This window comes from Rhinatrema bivittatum, chromosome 1 (assembly GCF_901001135.1).
Source record: "Rhinatrema bivittatum chromosome 1, aRhiBiv1.1, whole genome shotgun sequence".
Classification (NCBI taxonomy): Eukaryota; Metazoa; Chordata; class Amphibia; order Gymnophiona; family Rhinatrematidae; genus Rhinatrema; species Rhinatrema bivittatum.
The window spans coordinates 238,487,990-238,504,661 of record NC_042615.1 but is presented as its reverse complement, the minus strand read 5'-3'; the positions used below and the strand labels follow the sequence as shown (position 1 = coordinate 238,504,661).

The 16,672-nt window shown below is 43.2% G+C and overlaps 1 protein-coding gene across 3 annotated transcripts in view; it reads left to right on the top strand.

Annotated features, from left to right (window-relative positions):
• The window catches only part of POLR1A (RNA polymerase I subunit A), a 271,640-nt gene that overhangs the window by 176,841 nt on the left and 78,127 nt on the right, over positions 1-16,672 (top strand). For all 3 annotated transcript variants that reach the window (XM_029592763.1, XM_029592762.1, XM_029592764.1), the window contains one exon: positions 16,484-16,641. In XM_029592763.1, coding sequence (XP_029448623.1) covers positions 16,484-16,641 — 158 coding nt within the window. The remainder of the gene's footprint in view (positions 1-16,483; positions 16,642-16,672) is intronic.

Sequence of the window (16,672 nt, the reverse complement as noted above, 5' to 3'; positions counted from 1 at the left end):
GTCATATTTTTAGTAATGGTCTCTTTGGTATACATAGTCAGTGAACACGAGGCCCTACTGATTTATTTGCCCTACACAACGTTTCTCAATAACAGGGTGGTTCTTCCCACACATCCTAAGTTCCTGCATAAGATAGCGTTGGACTTCCACCTTAACCAATTAGTTATCTTCCCAGCATTTTTTCAAAAGCTACATGTCTGCATAGGTGAAGAAGCTTGTATAGTCTGGATTGCAAAAGAGTGTTAACCTTCTGTAAGGGGTAAACTGAAGCCCTCGAAAGCCCACCCACATTTTGATTCTTTTAATCCCAGTAGACTGGAATGGTGTTAGCCAAATGCATGCTGTTTCTAATTGGATAGCAAATTACATCTTTTTGTTTTGCCCAGACAGGCTTGACTCTGGAGTGTCATGTCAACACTCACAGTGTTATAGCAAGGGTAGCCCCCATATAAGATTAGTCTCCATGGAAGAGATCTTCAAAGCTGCAATGTGGAGTTCTGTCCTCACGTTTATATCTCATTACTATTTGGATAGGGATTCCCGACATGTCAGTAGATTAGATCAGTCTATCCTGAATTTTCTATTTGAGGTTTAGAATCCAATTCTATCTCTCCTAGGGCCCATTTCTTATTTCCAGGTTGCCTTCTAAAAAAAAAAAAAAAAAAAAGGGTAAAACTTTTATAAAATAGTATGTCAACAAAAACATATTATTTGCCTGTTGGCATGCATTTATTTTCCTATTTTGTTAAAGGCTACCTGTAGCTAGAGATTTACATGTGCAATGACACAGACCAATATTCAGACGGAACTTAGCTGGATAAAAAGGACTTATCCAGCTAAGTATCAGCTTCTGAATATCCAGCTATGTTCAATAGCAGTACTTAGCCAGAAAAGTCAGGGGTGAGGCATGGGCATGACAGGGCAGAGCTACTTAAGCACTGATATTTGGACTTATCCATCTAACTTAGATAAGTTAGATGTACCCCATAGCAGTTCTAAAGTTAGCCAGATAAATTTATCTGGCTAACTTTAACACTTATCCTGATATATTCAGTATCATTGCTGTTCTGCTGAATATCCTTTGTAAGTTATCCAGATAAGTCTTATCCGGCTAACTTACATAGTTGGCTATCTTTAAATATTGGCCTCTTTGTATCCTACTTGTCCGCTGAGAAAACAGAATTACTTACCTGTAACAGATGTTTTCCATAGATAAACAGACTGAATTAGTCCTTACATGTTAGAGACATCATCCGGCGGAACTGCATAGACTCGTTTCTCCTAGCTAGTAGAGATGCTTTAGTAATTTTTTGTCCAAGCAAGGTCATGTACTCACTCTTTTAATTTTTCTCTAGAACTATTGAATTTGATATTCTTCCTTTGTAAATTTTTTTCTAGTTGCCTCGCTGCCTCTGCAGCAACCCCAACAGCATTTTTCAGTATTACTCATAAAAATGTTGGGACAGAAGAAAAAGTCATAGATGAGTGGATTCAAAAACCACATCTGTGGCAAGGTAATGTCCCCTCACAGCCATTAGCTAAATTATTAGTGCCTCAGGCTAGAACATGATCAAAAAAATTGTTATGTTTGTAGACAGAAGTCCTCGCGCTCACAAGATTCCAGGACAATTAGAATTGAGGAGCTGTGTAAATCTCTCTGGAGTTGCAGCAGATTCACTTTCCACTGAGTAGCGCTATCTGCCTCGCAGGGAAAAGAGTTGAGCAGGAGCTCCTTGAAGACTCCCCCATCAGCTCAGGCTGAAGTTGTGGGGACGAGTAGTGTTAGCCCCTCCTCATTGAAAAAGAAGCGGCATCAGTCATTGGAACCATTGGAGCCTGCATCGAAAAAGCATATGCACTCTAAGTCTGATCATAGTCTGCTCATGGTACATCAATGCACGATGTATTGGTATGCCCGATGCATATCCCACCAGTACACTTGACGTATCGTTCATTGATGCACAAAATACCAGTGCATTTGATGCTCAATGCACCAAAGCCTGCAGTACATGCGGCCCTTGCTTCATTGATGCACTGCGAGGCTTTCATGCTCTGACCATAAAATGCATCTGGTCCTCTGCATGACCCCAGGATGCACAGCACAAGAACAAATGGTGAATTTCGACTCAGTCGACACTTGCATTGATGCGATTTCCTCATTCTGCACCAGATTCCTTGATGCAACTCACTAAACATCTGCCAAAGCCATCGATCACGTCATTTCAAAGCACCCAGGCATTCCACTCCCTCGAAGCTATTGACGCATCAAGCCCAACACTCCACTCATCAGGCTGCTCTACCAACATAACTATATCAACCCATCCTAGATCTTTAGCAGGAGGAGTCAGATTACCTCCTCCAATAACAAGAGCCCTCATTCCATCCAGGTTACTAATGGAGGGTCTCTGTTTGGAAGCATCAGAGCCAGTACATTTCATGGTTCCATTCACCTCCAACAAACCTCCCATTCAGATGCAGGATCCTATCCTGGTCTCTGAAGAGGATGTTCCACTGCCCATACCAAGTCAGAGGACCTATCAGTCACTTGACCAGATTGCAAGTTTGGTGAGAAGTTTCTTTACCTCTTTGACCAAGCAGATGGAAGGGACTATCCAGTCTCTTCTCTCCATTTTGCAGTGGTGATTCCTCAGACCAGAGTTCCAGTCTCGCTTATAGGGGTAAATACATAATCAGAACCCTTAATTCTTTACTGTCCCACTCTCTTGTAGTGGAGTCCAGTCAGTCAGAGGTGGTAGACTAGGGAGTATCCTCTCAGGGACATCCAGAAGTGAGCCCATGCCGTTAGATTCAGAAGAAGATTATACAGGTATACCTTCTGACCAGCTTTCATATTCCCCAGACTACATCTTGCCCCCAGAGGACCTAACATATTCCAAGTTTGTGGAAAAAATGGGATCGAAACTTGGTGTCCATGTCAGTAAAGACAAGATCACTGCTCAGAACTTCTCTGTCTTCATCACATTTTGGACATCCCTTCAGAACCAGTGGCCCTTCTAGTCCGCAACATCCTCAATATAATACAGATAAGGATTGTGGAGACACCTATTTCTGGCATTCCTACTGCTCTGATGCCTGATGTCAGATACAGAATTCAAAAGTCTCCAGGATTCGGCATCAATCAGCTGCCACACCAGTCCATAGTGGTTGAGTCTGCTATGAAAAAAAGCAAAACAAAAAAAAAAATTTCACTCAAATTCGCCTTCAGGAAAAGACCACTGGCTATTGACAACTTTGGCAAGAAAGTCTTTCAAGACCCCGTGCTCACTGCTTGCGTCACTATCTACCAATTCTATATGGTGTAGTACCTCCATGACTTTATTCAGAAGCTAAAGCCTTTTCTACAAACTACAGATGGTGGTAGTTATTACCCCCAACTGCTTTTAGATACAGAAGATGATCTATTTGAGTCATTAAATTCTGTTTTGCATACCTCCTCAGCCTCAATTGGGGCTGAACGTGTATGGCATGGCTTAGAGCAGGGGTCAGGAACCTTTTTGGCTGAGAGAGCCATAAACGCCACATATTTTAAAATGTAATTCCATGAGAGCCATACAATATGTTTAAAACTAAATACAAGTAAATGTGTGCATTTTATGTAAGATCACACTTTTAAAGTACAATAAGTCTCTGAAAATATTACACCAGGCCTTAAGACACCAATACATCTCCTATTAGGAAAACGGACCAAGTCAGGCTGCTATAGAGTCCTACACAGAAACTACACGCCAGCAGAAAACCTCACCTGAATCACGTGCTGTCCCTCACCTAACATAGAATAAATAGACCAAAACGCATAACAAAAAGCATGCAGACAAAAACTGAATTGGAAACTGCAACAAGCCAGAGTCTCTGTATGCAGTGTAACAAAGGAAAAAAGAAACATCACACATCCTTATAAAACAAATCAAGAAATATAAAATCATCAGCAGTAAAACTGTACTAACAAAAAGAACATATTTCGAAACAGCTGATGAGTGGAATATCCAATAATTAAAAACTCATATAAAACATTTCCAGATACCAACAAAATATTTCAAAATAACAGACACAAAGACCCAGTAATGAAAAATAATAAGGATACAAAAATTTTTTTGCTCTGCATACCTGGGAACATTTGATATCCAGGTGTCCTGAGATTGTTCTGAATTAGCAGGAGGTGGGGTGGTTTGCTTGGAACTTTCTCCTCTCTCAGTCACATACCAGCGCTCTCTCTCACACTGGCTCTCAATGACACACCTATACACACATGCTCTCAGTCACTCACATATACAAATGTTTTTTCTCTCTCACTTATATAGGCTCTTAATTACACATTTACACACATGCTGTCTATCTTTTCACGCTTACACACACACAGGCTTTCAATCACATAAATACATGCTGTCTTTTTCTCTCACACACAGACTCTCATTCACATGCTTACAAACATGTCCTCTCTTTCTCTCATTTACACACAGGCTCTCAATCACATACTCACATGCTCCCTCACCTAAATCAGCTCTCAATCACACACAGACACACATGGTCTCTCTCTCTCATTTAAACACAGGCTCTCAATCACATACTCACATGCTCCATCACCTAAACCAGCTGTCAATCAGACACAGACACACATGATCTCTCTCTTACTTATACACACAGGCTCTTAATCATACATACACATGATCTCTCTCACACACAAAGGATCTCAATCATACACACATACTCTTTCAAACAAACAGGTTTTCAATTACAAACTTACACATACAGGTTCCCAATGGTAAACTTACATTCATGCTCTCTTTCTCACAGGCAGGATCTCAATCACAGACATACTCTCTTTCACATATACAGGCTCTCAATCATTCACATACATGCAATCTCTCACTCACACACACAGGATCTCAAACACACATGCTTGCTCGCTCATTCACTCTCTCTCTCTCCCCCTTCTCCCCCCCCCCCCCCCCCCCCCGGGAACTCGCGGCAGCAGCAGCCACCTCCCAACGCTAACCTCCTTCATTTTCAGCCCTCGCGGAGGCGAAGGCGGAGTCCCATCGGCCGCGGTTGAAGATTTTCATTTTCCTCCGAGCCGCGCTGCAGTCTTCTTCCCGTCGGACACTAGCGTGCCTGCGCGGTCTGCGCGGGTCTTCCCGCGCAGGCACCCGATGCTCTCCACTTCCTCTTCCGGGCCGCGGGAAGAAGAGAGCACCGGCGTGCTCTCTTCTTCCCGCGGCCCGGAAGAGGAAGTGGAGAGCATCGGGTGCCTGCGCGGGAAGACCCGCGCAGGCACCCGATGACTCCAGCGCTGGCACCCGGCTGACACCCGATGACTCCCGCGCAGGCACCCGGATGACTCCAGTCGGCGTGCTCTCTTCTCCTCCCCCCCCCCGCGGCCCGGAAGAGGAAGTGGTGAGCATCGGGTGCCTGCGCGGAAGAAGAGACCACGCTAGTGTGGTCTCTTCTTCCCGCGCAGGCACCCGATGCTCTCCACTTCCTCTTCCGGGCCGCGGGGGGGGGGGAGAAGAGAGCACGCCGGTGCCGCTGACTCCAGCTGTCCTGCCGCGTTCCGCCCGGGCTGACAGCATTTTAAGCCCGGGCTGCGGAGGACCGGGGAGCAGCTGGGTCAGCGGGGAACCGCGAAGTATGGCGACACTTGTCTGCGAGCCAGATGCAGCCCTCAAAAGAGCCATATCTGGCTCGCGAGCCATGGGTTCCCGACCCCTGGCTTAGAGTAAGCTGTATACACGAAGATGTCCATGAGAAATTGGCAGACCTTCCTTGCTTAGGGGACAATCTATTTGGCAAAAAGCTCAGAGAAACAGTCTCTCAGATAAAAGACCAGAATGTAGTAGTATAATCTCTCCCGATGGCTCCCAAACAGCCTTCTACATCAAGACGTTCCTTCTTCGTGTATTTCTCCAGAGTCCCTAATTGTCTTTTCAACAGTACTGTCTGCTGCCTCTTCCTGCCCAAAGTCAGCAACCACGTCCAGCCAGACCTCAGCAGTGAGAACGCTGTCAGACTAAAACCAAAACAATCCATACCCCTCTGTTCCAGTGGATGGAAGGATCCAAATTTTCTTGGAAATGTGGCATCGGATAACCAAGGATATCTGGGTCCTCAAAATCATGCCATTTGGATACTGTTTGCATTTCTCCTGGCTACCATCCCTTCCCAATTGTTTGACCCTCAATCCAGATCCATCTCACCTGGCACAACTTCGCCTGGAAGTTCAATCACTTATTCAACAACATGCAATAGAGTCAATCCCTGCATCCAAACAAATATCTACTCCCAATATTTCCTTATCTCCAAGAAGTCAGGAGGATTGAGGCCCATTCTGGACTTGAGATACTTGAACAAACTATTCCGAGAGAAATACAAAATGAATTCCCTCAATACAATTCTCCCTTACAAACAGAAGGATGAATGGATATGTGCCCTGGACCTAAAGGATGTATATGCTCACATACTCATCCACTCTTTCACATTGACATTATCTTTGCTTCAAGGTGAATTCTTCCTACTAGGAGTACAAGGTAATCCCGTCTGGCCTGTCGGTAGCTTTGAAAGTCTTTACAAAATGTCTTGCAGTGGTAGTGGCACATCTGCGTTGCCAAGGAACACAAAATGATATCTGAATTCAAGAAAGCATGGGATAAATGCAGGAAATCTCTGAGCAAGTGATGGGAATTTTAAGGGCTAGATAAATTAGATGGATGGGCAGACTTAGGTAGGCCGTATGTATTATATTTTGCAGCTCACAGGTAGGCCCTGTGAGCCCTGCCACTCACCTGATGCCCGGCAGCTGACCCTTCTTTTTGTAGCAGGACGCCACCATTGCCTCTCCGCTCCGATGCTCCTGTAGGTGCGCACACGCCACACTGTGTGCAGCTTAAAAGCCCATGGCAGGAAAACTGGTCATGGCACCCACTTATGACCTCATCACATCAGCCCAATAGAACCTCCTGGATTCCCTAGCTTCGCCTCAGCAATGGGTCGACAACCATGTAGTGTGCATCCATGTTCCAGTTCCTGCCTGCCTCGTCGTTCCAGTTCCTGCCTGCCTCTTCTCCTTCAATCCCAGCCAGTCCTGTCCTTCCTTCCTCATCTATCTTTGGACTGCCTCCCAGCCTCAATCTCTACTTGGATCTTGTCCACTGTGGTTGTTATGGCTCTGGTCCAGGTGGAGTATATGGAACACCCCTCTTGGAGTAGTTCAGGATGGCAAGGCAAAGCTAGGGCCAATCTTTTGCCTAACCAGTCCCTCCCCTGCAGGTTGAGCCCTTGGGTTCTGGGGGCCAGCAGGTCTCTGCAGTGGCAGTTCAACATGGTGTCTGGTGCTAGCCTTGAACAGGTTGGTAAGGCTGGGGCAAGGCTAGACAGGAACAGAGTGCAGATAGGGCTTGGACAGGAACAGCGTGCAGGTAAGGCTGGAACATAGGCTTGGACAGGAGCAGTGTGCATATAAGGCTAGAACTGAGGCTTGGATAAGAACAGACTAAGACAGGACAGGACAAGACAAAGACAAGACACAACATGGAACATACAGGCCTGAAGGCAGCGATACCGGATGCTCATAGGGGCTAGACAAGGTAAGGCCCCAAGGGACGAGGCAAGGAGAGGCCTAAATAAGCCATAGAGCAAGGCAAGGCCTGGATAAGGCAGAGTGCTGCAGGTCAAACAGCAAGAAGGCCAGGAGGCTACAAGGCGGCAAAGCAAAGATAGGCATGGGTAGGCCACAAGGCAACAGTGGCTAGGGCAGGGAGCCAAGGCGACTCAATGCGGAAACATCTTGGGTTTGGTAAGGCAGAGTTATGTAGAGCTGGAGTCTGGGTGTGGTGCAGGCAGGGAGGAGGAACTTGGCAATTCAGGTGGCCAAGCTCATTGAGGGCTCCTGGAGGCTAGGAGGCTGTACCACAGGCTTAGCTCGATGAGGCATGAGCTGACGGGGACAACACGGGTTGGAGTTTTGAGGAGACCTATGCTGGTGGGGAGACATTACGGTCAGGGTACAGTGAGGCTGCTTAACAGGTGAAATCGTAACACCAGTCTTCTGCCTGCCTCTGACCCAGCCCAGACCCTGACCAATCTTGTCTTCCGCCTGAACAATGACTGCCTTCTTCTGCTGCCTACCTCTGAACTTTGCTGTAACCATTCCCTATGAGACTCGCACCTTAGACCTGCTGGCCCCCAGAACCCAAGGACTCAACCTAAGGGGAAAGAGGCTGGTATAGGTGAAGCTCCTGATCAGTCTCTTCCTTGTCCAGTTCTGCCAGCTGTTGGTGGGGTTCTACAGGGTCCTCCCTGTAGGTTGAGCCAACTCCACCATAGCACAAATCTTACAATATGGTCTTTTTCTGCCATCAGGCTTCTATGTTTCTAAGTTTTCCCATACCTGGACAACTTGCTAGTTATGGCGAGTTCTCAGGAATAAGTACTCTGTTCTCTGTACAAGATGATTTTTCTTTTACAGCACTTGGGGTTTCTAGTCAACTTTTGAAAAATTGAATCTAGTGCCTGCTCAGCTGCTCAGATTCATCGGGGCTTGGATAAATTCACTATAAGAGAGAGCATGTCTACCTTCAGACTGAGCGAGCATAGGCAGGCTATAAATGAACTAACCATAACCATCAACAAGCTACTGTATTCTCTGCACTCAACAGCCAAGAGCATTCTTTGTGGTCTTGGAACATATGGCGGCAACCAGCCATGTGGTCCCACTGACCTGCTTTTATATCTTTTACCTTCAGTGAGGTCTATGTCCTCAATCCGGTTTGTACCCCCATCCCCTGGTCAGACCACTATCTGATAACAACCACCTTCACCTCAAATAAACAGACACCTACCACCCAACACCTCTCCTCCATTCACTTCAGGAAATCATGTGCTTCCGACACACTCAACGAACAGCTCACTAACGATCTAAAAAATATAGATCTATCCAATCCCAACACAGCGGTGCTCTCCTGGCACAATATCACAGAAGCTGTAGCAAATAAACACTGCCCATCTATCTCGAAAAGAATTAATCCTTTAAAAAAAGGAAATCAACCTTGGTTCTCCAATGAACTCAAACAGATAAAACAAGAACTACGTCACAAGGAAAACAAATGGCGTAAAGCCCCTTCCTCCTCCACGCTTTCTTCTTACAAAGGAACCTTACATCATTACAGGTCATTAATTTTAAAATCAAAAAAAGTTTTTTACGCCTATAAAATCCATGATCTCCAATATGACGCGAAGGCTCTCTTCTCATATGTGTCTCAAATCACAAAGTCACTACCACCACCGATCCCAGACGAACAAGCTCAATCCAAGGCAAACGAGCTAGCCATTTTCTTTCAGCAGAAGATATCAAACACGCTCTCACTCCTCCCACCCAATAACAACACCCTCGCTTCATTTACCAATACCCATATGCTTAAGGGAGCCAAATTAGACAACTTCGAATTAACTTCATCTAAAGAGATTGAATCCATTCTCAAGAAGCAGAAACCATCCAGCCACCCCTCAGACAACCTACCAACCAAGTTACTCCTACTCATACCAAACACAATTTCTGGACCTCTGGCCAACATCATAAACTGCTGCTTAACCCAAGGTTTGTACCCAAACATCCTAAAAAACGCCTCTCTCAAACCCCTCCTTAAGAAACACAACTTAGACCCTAGTGAACTAGCTAATTTTCGCCCTATATCGAATCTTCCATTCTTAGCCAAAATCACAGAAAAGGTGGTTAACACCCAGCTCTCAGAGTATTTAGAAGATTACAATATACTATATCCTTCACAGTATGGTTTCCGCAAATCACGCAGTACAGAAACCCTGCTCATCTCCCTAACTGACCATATTATTATGGGACTTGACAAAGGACACTCTTTTCTGCTAATCCTCTTAGACATATCAGCGGCGTTCGATACTGTCAACCACGCCATTCTCCTGAATCGTCTATTAGACATAGGCATCTCAGGACAAGTCTACAACTGGTTCAAGTCTTTCCTTAGTGATAGAAGCTTCAAGGTCAGAATAAATAATAAAGAATCACCACCAACAAATTCATCACTAGGAGTACCTCAAGGATCCTCCCTGTCCCCCACACTTTTCAATATCTACCTCCTCCCCTTGTGCCAATTGTTAACAAGTCTCAACCTTATTCACTACATTTACGCAGATGATGTGCAGATCCTGATCCCCATAACGGAATCCATTACCAAATCACTCTCGATCTGGAACAACTGTCTACAATCTATCACTAGTCTCCTCAACAGTTTAAATTTGGTCCTCAATGCTAACAAGACTGAACTCCTTCTCATTTCCGCCAACCAAGACAACTTCCAATCACAGACCCATCATAACCACGCCCTCACTCATACTCAGGTTAGAGACCTGGGGGTAATACTCGATAACCGTCTTAACCTAAAGAGTATGATTAACACTCTCACCAAAGACTGCTTCTTCAGACTACAGGTATTAAAAAGACTCAAACCTCTCTTATATTTCCACGACTTTAGGAAGTTCTTCAATCCTTGATATTTGCCAAAATAGACTACTGCAGCGCTCTCCTCACAGGTCTACCCAGCTCAACCATTAAGCCACTTCAGATGATACAAAATGCTGCTGCCAGAATCCTAACAAGCACCAACCGGAGTGATCATATTACACCCATCCTCCGAAATCTACACTGGTTACCAATCAACCACAGAGTCCTTCACAAATCTTTATCATTAATACATAAATCCATCTACGATCTCCTTTATCTCGACCTTGAAATTCCATTAAAACTCCATACTTCTAATAGGCCAATGAGAGAAATATCCAAAGGAACACTACAAGCCCCTCCAACCAAAGCCACGCGACTCATTGCATCCAGGGACCGAGCATTTTCAACAGCAGCCCCAGCTATCTGGAACAACCTCCCTGCTGAACTCAGGTTGGAACCTTGCCTGCTAACTTTTAAAAAAAAAAACTCAAAACGTGGTTGTTCCGCCTAGCCTTCCCAGAACCCTGGGATACACATTAGACTTTATCTACTCACGAACAATTATACGAACAATTATACCTCCCCTCATCTGATTCCTGGACAGCATGGATACCAACTCTAACATGTGGACTAATTCTATTCTGAACTATCTCTAGTCCGGAATTTGTTATTTCTCTTTTCTTTAACTTAACTTTATCTCTTTTCTTCCAGCTACCTAAGCTTCCAAGTTCACGGTCCTCGTTTAATGTAACTTTGTCTCTTCCTTTACCTAATTATTTTTATCCCTGTTCGATGTAAACCGTCCTGATATGGTATTTAACCATGAAGGTCGGTATAGAAAAATGTTAAATAAAAATAAATAAAAATAGGATCAGCTGATGGTAACCATTGTTGACTGTGGTACATGTTACAGTGGACATGAACCAAGAGTTGCAGTGGTAGATACAGCCTCAAGTTCTCCAGGAAAGAGCTTCTATTTGCACACTTCCACATCAAGTAACACTGGTAATGGACCTCTCCACCAAAGAATGGGGTGCTCACACAGTATCCTTTCAAAATCGGGACATCTTGTCTCTCGAATAAAGCCATTTTTCAAATCAACTTACTGGAGTTAAGGGCAATAAAATACATTCTATCAGCAGAATCATTTTGATCTAAACTGACAACCAAGTCACCATGTTTTATGTCAACAAATGAGGCACAGAATCATGACTTCTCTGCCAGGAAGCATTGAAGATTTGGAACTGGGCAGCCAAGAATCAAGCTGTCGAACAGGCCACTTATTTTCCAGGGATCTCCAACACACTGGCAAATCGACTCAGCAGAGTATTTCGTCCACATGAGTGGTCTCTGCAGCAATCAGTTGTCAACAGACTATTTGATTTATAGGGTCTATTCATCTCATAAAGGAAAACTAAATCAGTTTTGCTCAATTCTGCCCAATGATCTCAAGACTAGCTCAGGACATTTTCCTTCCTGATTGAAGAACAAGCATTATATATGCTTTTCTGCTGATTATCACTCATCACCAGAACAGTGCAGAAGCTTCTCCAGGATCGCACTCATTTGATCCTCATAGCTCCAGTGTGACCCAGATAGAAATGATTTGCATATCTCATACAACTTTCATGCAGTCCTCCCATTCATTTGGGGACAGATTTTGTGTTAATTAAAAGTGCATGGATTTTTATTTTTTAACAATGACCACACTTCTTGCACACTTTTTACTTTTGTAGCTGCTCCTTTCAGTTTTTTTTCTAACTATTTTTCTCATTTTATCAAAGTTTCCCTTTCGAAAGTTTAGCACGAGAGCTGTGGATTTGCTTATTGTTCCCCTTCCATTCATTAATTCAAATTTGATCATATTATGATCACTATTGCCAAGCGGCCCCACCACCGTTACCTCTCTCATCCACTATGCATCAAACGTGCATTTCTTTCACAACAGGGTAGTCCTCCTTACTCATCCGAAGTTTCTGTTGAAGAGAATCTCTGCTTTATATATCAATCACTCCATTGTATTACTTACCTTCTTTCCAAGACCTCAGATTGAAAAATTCCTTCATACATGGACTTCAAAAGATCCTTGGTATTACAAGAAACAAACTGAGCTGCATTTCCAAACTTTCAGCTGTTTGTGTCCTATGACCCTAACAGACTAGATGTTGTGGTCGCCAAGCGTACTTCATCTAACTGGTTGGCTGAGTGTATTTATTACTGCTACGCTTTAGCAAGCATGCATATCACGGACTCTGTAAAAGCTCACGAAGTGAGAGCTATGGCAGCTTCTTTTAATCATCTTTGAGAAGTAGCCTAGTGCTTAAAGCAGTGGGCTATGAACCAGGGAAACCAGGGTTCAAAACCTACCTCTGCTCTTTGGGACCTTGGGCAAGTCACTTTGCCCTCCATTGCCTCAGGTACAAATTTAAGATTGTAAATCCTCTGGGTATAAGGAAATACCTAAAGCACCTGATTGTAATCTGCTCTGAAATGACGAGAAGCAGAATATAAATCAAAAATCAAATACCTATAGAAGATATGTGACTTGGTCATCAGTTCATACCTTTAAGTCTCATAACAGGAAACGTTTAATAGGTTTTTTTTACTCAACGCACAATTAAACTCTGGAATTTGTTGCCAGAGAATGTGGTTCGTGCAGTTAGTATAGCTGTGTTTAAAAAAGGATTGGATAAGTTCTTGGAGGAGAAGTCCATTACCTGCTATTAAGTTCACTTAGAGAATAGCCACTGCCATTAGCAATGGTTACATGGAATAGACTTAGTTTTTGGGTACTTGCCAGGTTCTTGTGGCCTGGATTGGCCACTGTTGGAAACAGGATGCTGGGCTTGATGGACCCTTGGTCTGACCCAGTATGGCATTTTCTTATGTTCTTATGTTTTGTGGGTCTGATATCCATGGAGCATATTTTGGTTAGAAAATAATGGTTTGCTGTAAAATATTAATAAAGTTTTTTTGCTGACACATGTACTTTGTTAGTCATTCTTCTGGTATTAAAGTTTGAAGAGTCTTATTTTTTGCCTGTTGTAGTAGCTATTTATTTATTTATTTATTTTTGTTAAAGGCTAATTGTAGGATTCCCTGTGCAATGATACTGAGGCTGATATTCATACGCGACTTAGCTGGATAATTAGGATTTAACCAGTTAAGCAGCATCCGCTGAATATCCAGTTATGTTCAACAGGCAGCACTTAGCCAGATAAGTCAGGGGCAGTTAATGAGCGTTACAGGGCAGAGCTACTTATCTGTCTAAAGCCTAGATTCATCAAAATGCGATAATTTTTGCATGAATGATGCCCACGATAAGGAAAAGGAGTGTGGCTATGATAATAGTTACCACAGCGTGCGCTATATTAGCACTTCACATAGGTACTTTATCGTACCTATTTGTACTTCGCAAATTGCAAAGTGCCCAGACAGGCATTTCTCACTTTTGGGCGAGAGACAGAGAGACTCTTTATAAGGCTCTCATGGTAGTCAAATCTTTATACCATGATAGGAGCACCAGCTAGTAACTTGAGGTGAGGTGTTGGTGGTGGTCTAGGGTTTTAGGGCCCGTTTTACATGCACTGTCTGGTCCTGAGTCCATCAAGCTAGGGTGAGAGAGAGCATTGTAGAAATCTCATCTTTGTGTGACTTCCCTCACTCCAAATCATGTCACATCTTCATTGATGTGTATTGTGCTGTTCGTACATCTCACTGTGCATGTAAAACTGGCCCCAAAACCCTAGACCACCACCAAAACCTCACCTCGTGATACTAGCTGGCCCTCCTATAGTGGTATAAAGAGTTGACTACTATGTGTGCCACCCCAGAGGTGCTCACTCCACTCCACTCCCCTCTCCCTCTCTCCCTTCTTCCTGCCTGAAAATGCCCAAAGAAGATGGGCATATCGCACAGCTTAACGCCAGGGAAAAAGGTGCAGTTATTTCCAGAGTTAAAAGTGTGCAATAGTGTGCGTTATGCTATTGCATTGTATGATAGTGCCTCTCATTTTCATTGATCCCGACCACACCCCTCCCCAATCCCTCCCCTTTGAATAAATTCAAAAATGTTGCATTCGCCCTGTGTGTTGCGATAAATATCGCATGCATTATGGCATTATGACCCTGTAAGTTAGATGGGTAAGTGCCAATATTTGGCCTTATCCAACTAATTTAGACAGATAAGTTAAACATGCTTGATGTGATGCTAATTTTCAGTGTCAGTTGTGAACTATTGTCAAAGCTGGATTTTTAGCTGCACAAGTTGCATCGCTTAAAATATTTTCTGAACAAAAGCAATTTTAGATCAGTAATTTAAGCTTTTGTTTTATTTATGCTGGACTACTGTAATGTGCTGTACATTGGCTTATCTAAGTATAATTTGCTAGCCTTGCAGGTTTTATTAAATGCTGCAGCACATTTGATATCAGGTTATCCATTTAGAGCTCATATCTCTCTTGTTCTGCAAACTATCATTGGCTTTCAATAGAACGGTGACTCAAATGTAAGGTTCTTGTTTTGGTTTATCAGGCCTTGCATGGCGATGGCCCTATTTATTTGAGAAATTTGGTCATGCAATATCATTCCACTCACGCGTTGCACTCGGCTAGTCAACAATTAACTGTTTCTGGAGCAAAGGTGGCTTATTTGTGAGAGATGAGTCAGTGTGCTTTCTCATTCACTGTTCCAAATCTTTGAAATAAACTTCCATTTGAGCTTCGTCAGGTTTCCAATTATAAGTTGTTTAGGAAACTTTTAAAAGCTCAATTGTTCTGGGAAGCTGTTATACTTGGATAAAAGAATGTTATATGATTTTACTTTATTTTGAACTGTTTTATTTTGTATTGTTGATGTTGTCTGATATTTTATTGTTTTAAGTGTTATTTGTTTTATTGTAATCCTCCCAAAACAGGTGTGCTGGTAATTAGGCGGAATATAGATTAATGTAAATAAATAATGTGTGTCTTGTTTTTCCTTGGTATGTGCCTGTTTTCCTAACACGCGCACAACCACCTCTTCTGGGTGCCCAATGCAATAATCAATGAACTGCCACGCTAAAAAGGATGTGCTAGGGGAAATTGTGCGTCCCTACCACTCCAAAGCATCGGGCACGGAGGAAAACAGATGCTTAATACGAGCATCCATTTTATCCCGCCATGTCCAGGGAAGATTGTGAGTCGCACCCCTTGATGTCGGCTATCTCATTCCCTCTGTGGCTGGTGTGTGTTGAAATCCCTTCACTTTACAAGTGCACAGCCCAATCTAAAATAAATAAATAAAGCGGCTCAGTGAGGCAGCAGTACAAGCGAATATAGATTCTCTACATCCCTTTAAAAAAAATTCACAGACAAGATGGTAGAAACAAAACCTGCATGTGCTGGTGAAAACAGTTGCAGACAAAGAAAAACGATGGAGAACAGTATTTTTGCTTTTTGTTGAGCTCTTGATGAGTGGCAAGACATAACACAAGCTCCGAGGCTGGCGTTAAATTTGCTATGTTAAAAAAGTGCGTGTCAGGCGCATAGTGATTTTTTTACATGAGGGGTAATAGCTAATAGCCTTGCTTACATGGCATTTACATGTGAATGAGCACTGTTAGCCACGTGTTGGTTTGGACGCGCTATTGTTAGCCATGTGTTGGTTTGGACACGCTAATCTCCTTATTGCATTGGGTGTTAGTCTAGCACATTCAAAACGCGTGTCCAACTGCGGGTTAACCTGGGCGCTAGGCTGAGTGCATTTTATTGCATTGGACCCATAGGGTTTAGAGCTGGGAAAATGTAGAGTGGACGTGGAGTGTTTTGTTTTATATGTAATATTTTTCAGATTATTTTTTGTGATATTTTATTTAAAAACAATTTGAAAGATTTATCTGTTATGTTCAAATTTTTGCTGTAAAATGCAAAATATAAGTTTATAAATTAAATAAATGCATGGTTGGAAAACTATGAATGGAGGATGGGGATTTTAGAATGTCTTTGACATTTTGTTACAGGTGCTGCATAAAATAGATGTGCAGGAGGCTTTCCGAGTGGAAGACAAATTAAGCAAATTTCACTTGTACCAAATCAAGTTCCATTTCTTGCCATATGAACATTATCAGGAGGAGAAGTATCTGAGGCCAAAGGATATTTTACACTATATGGAAACAAGGTACACATTTTAATTATCTGGCTAGTTTTTT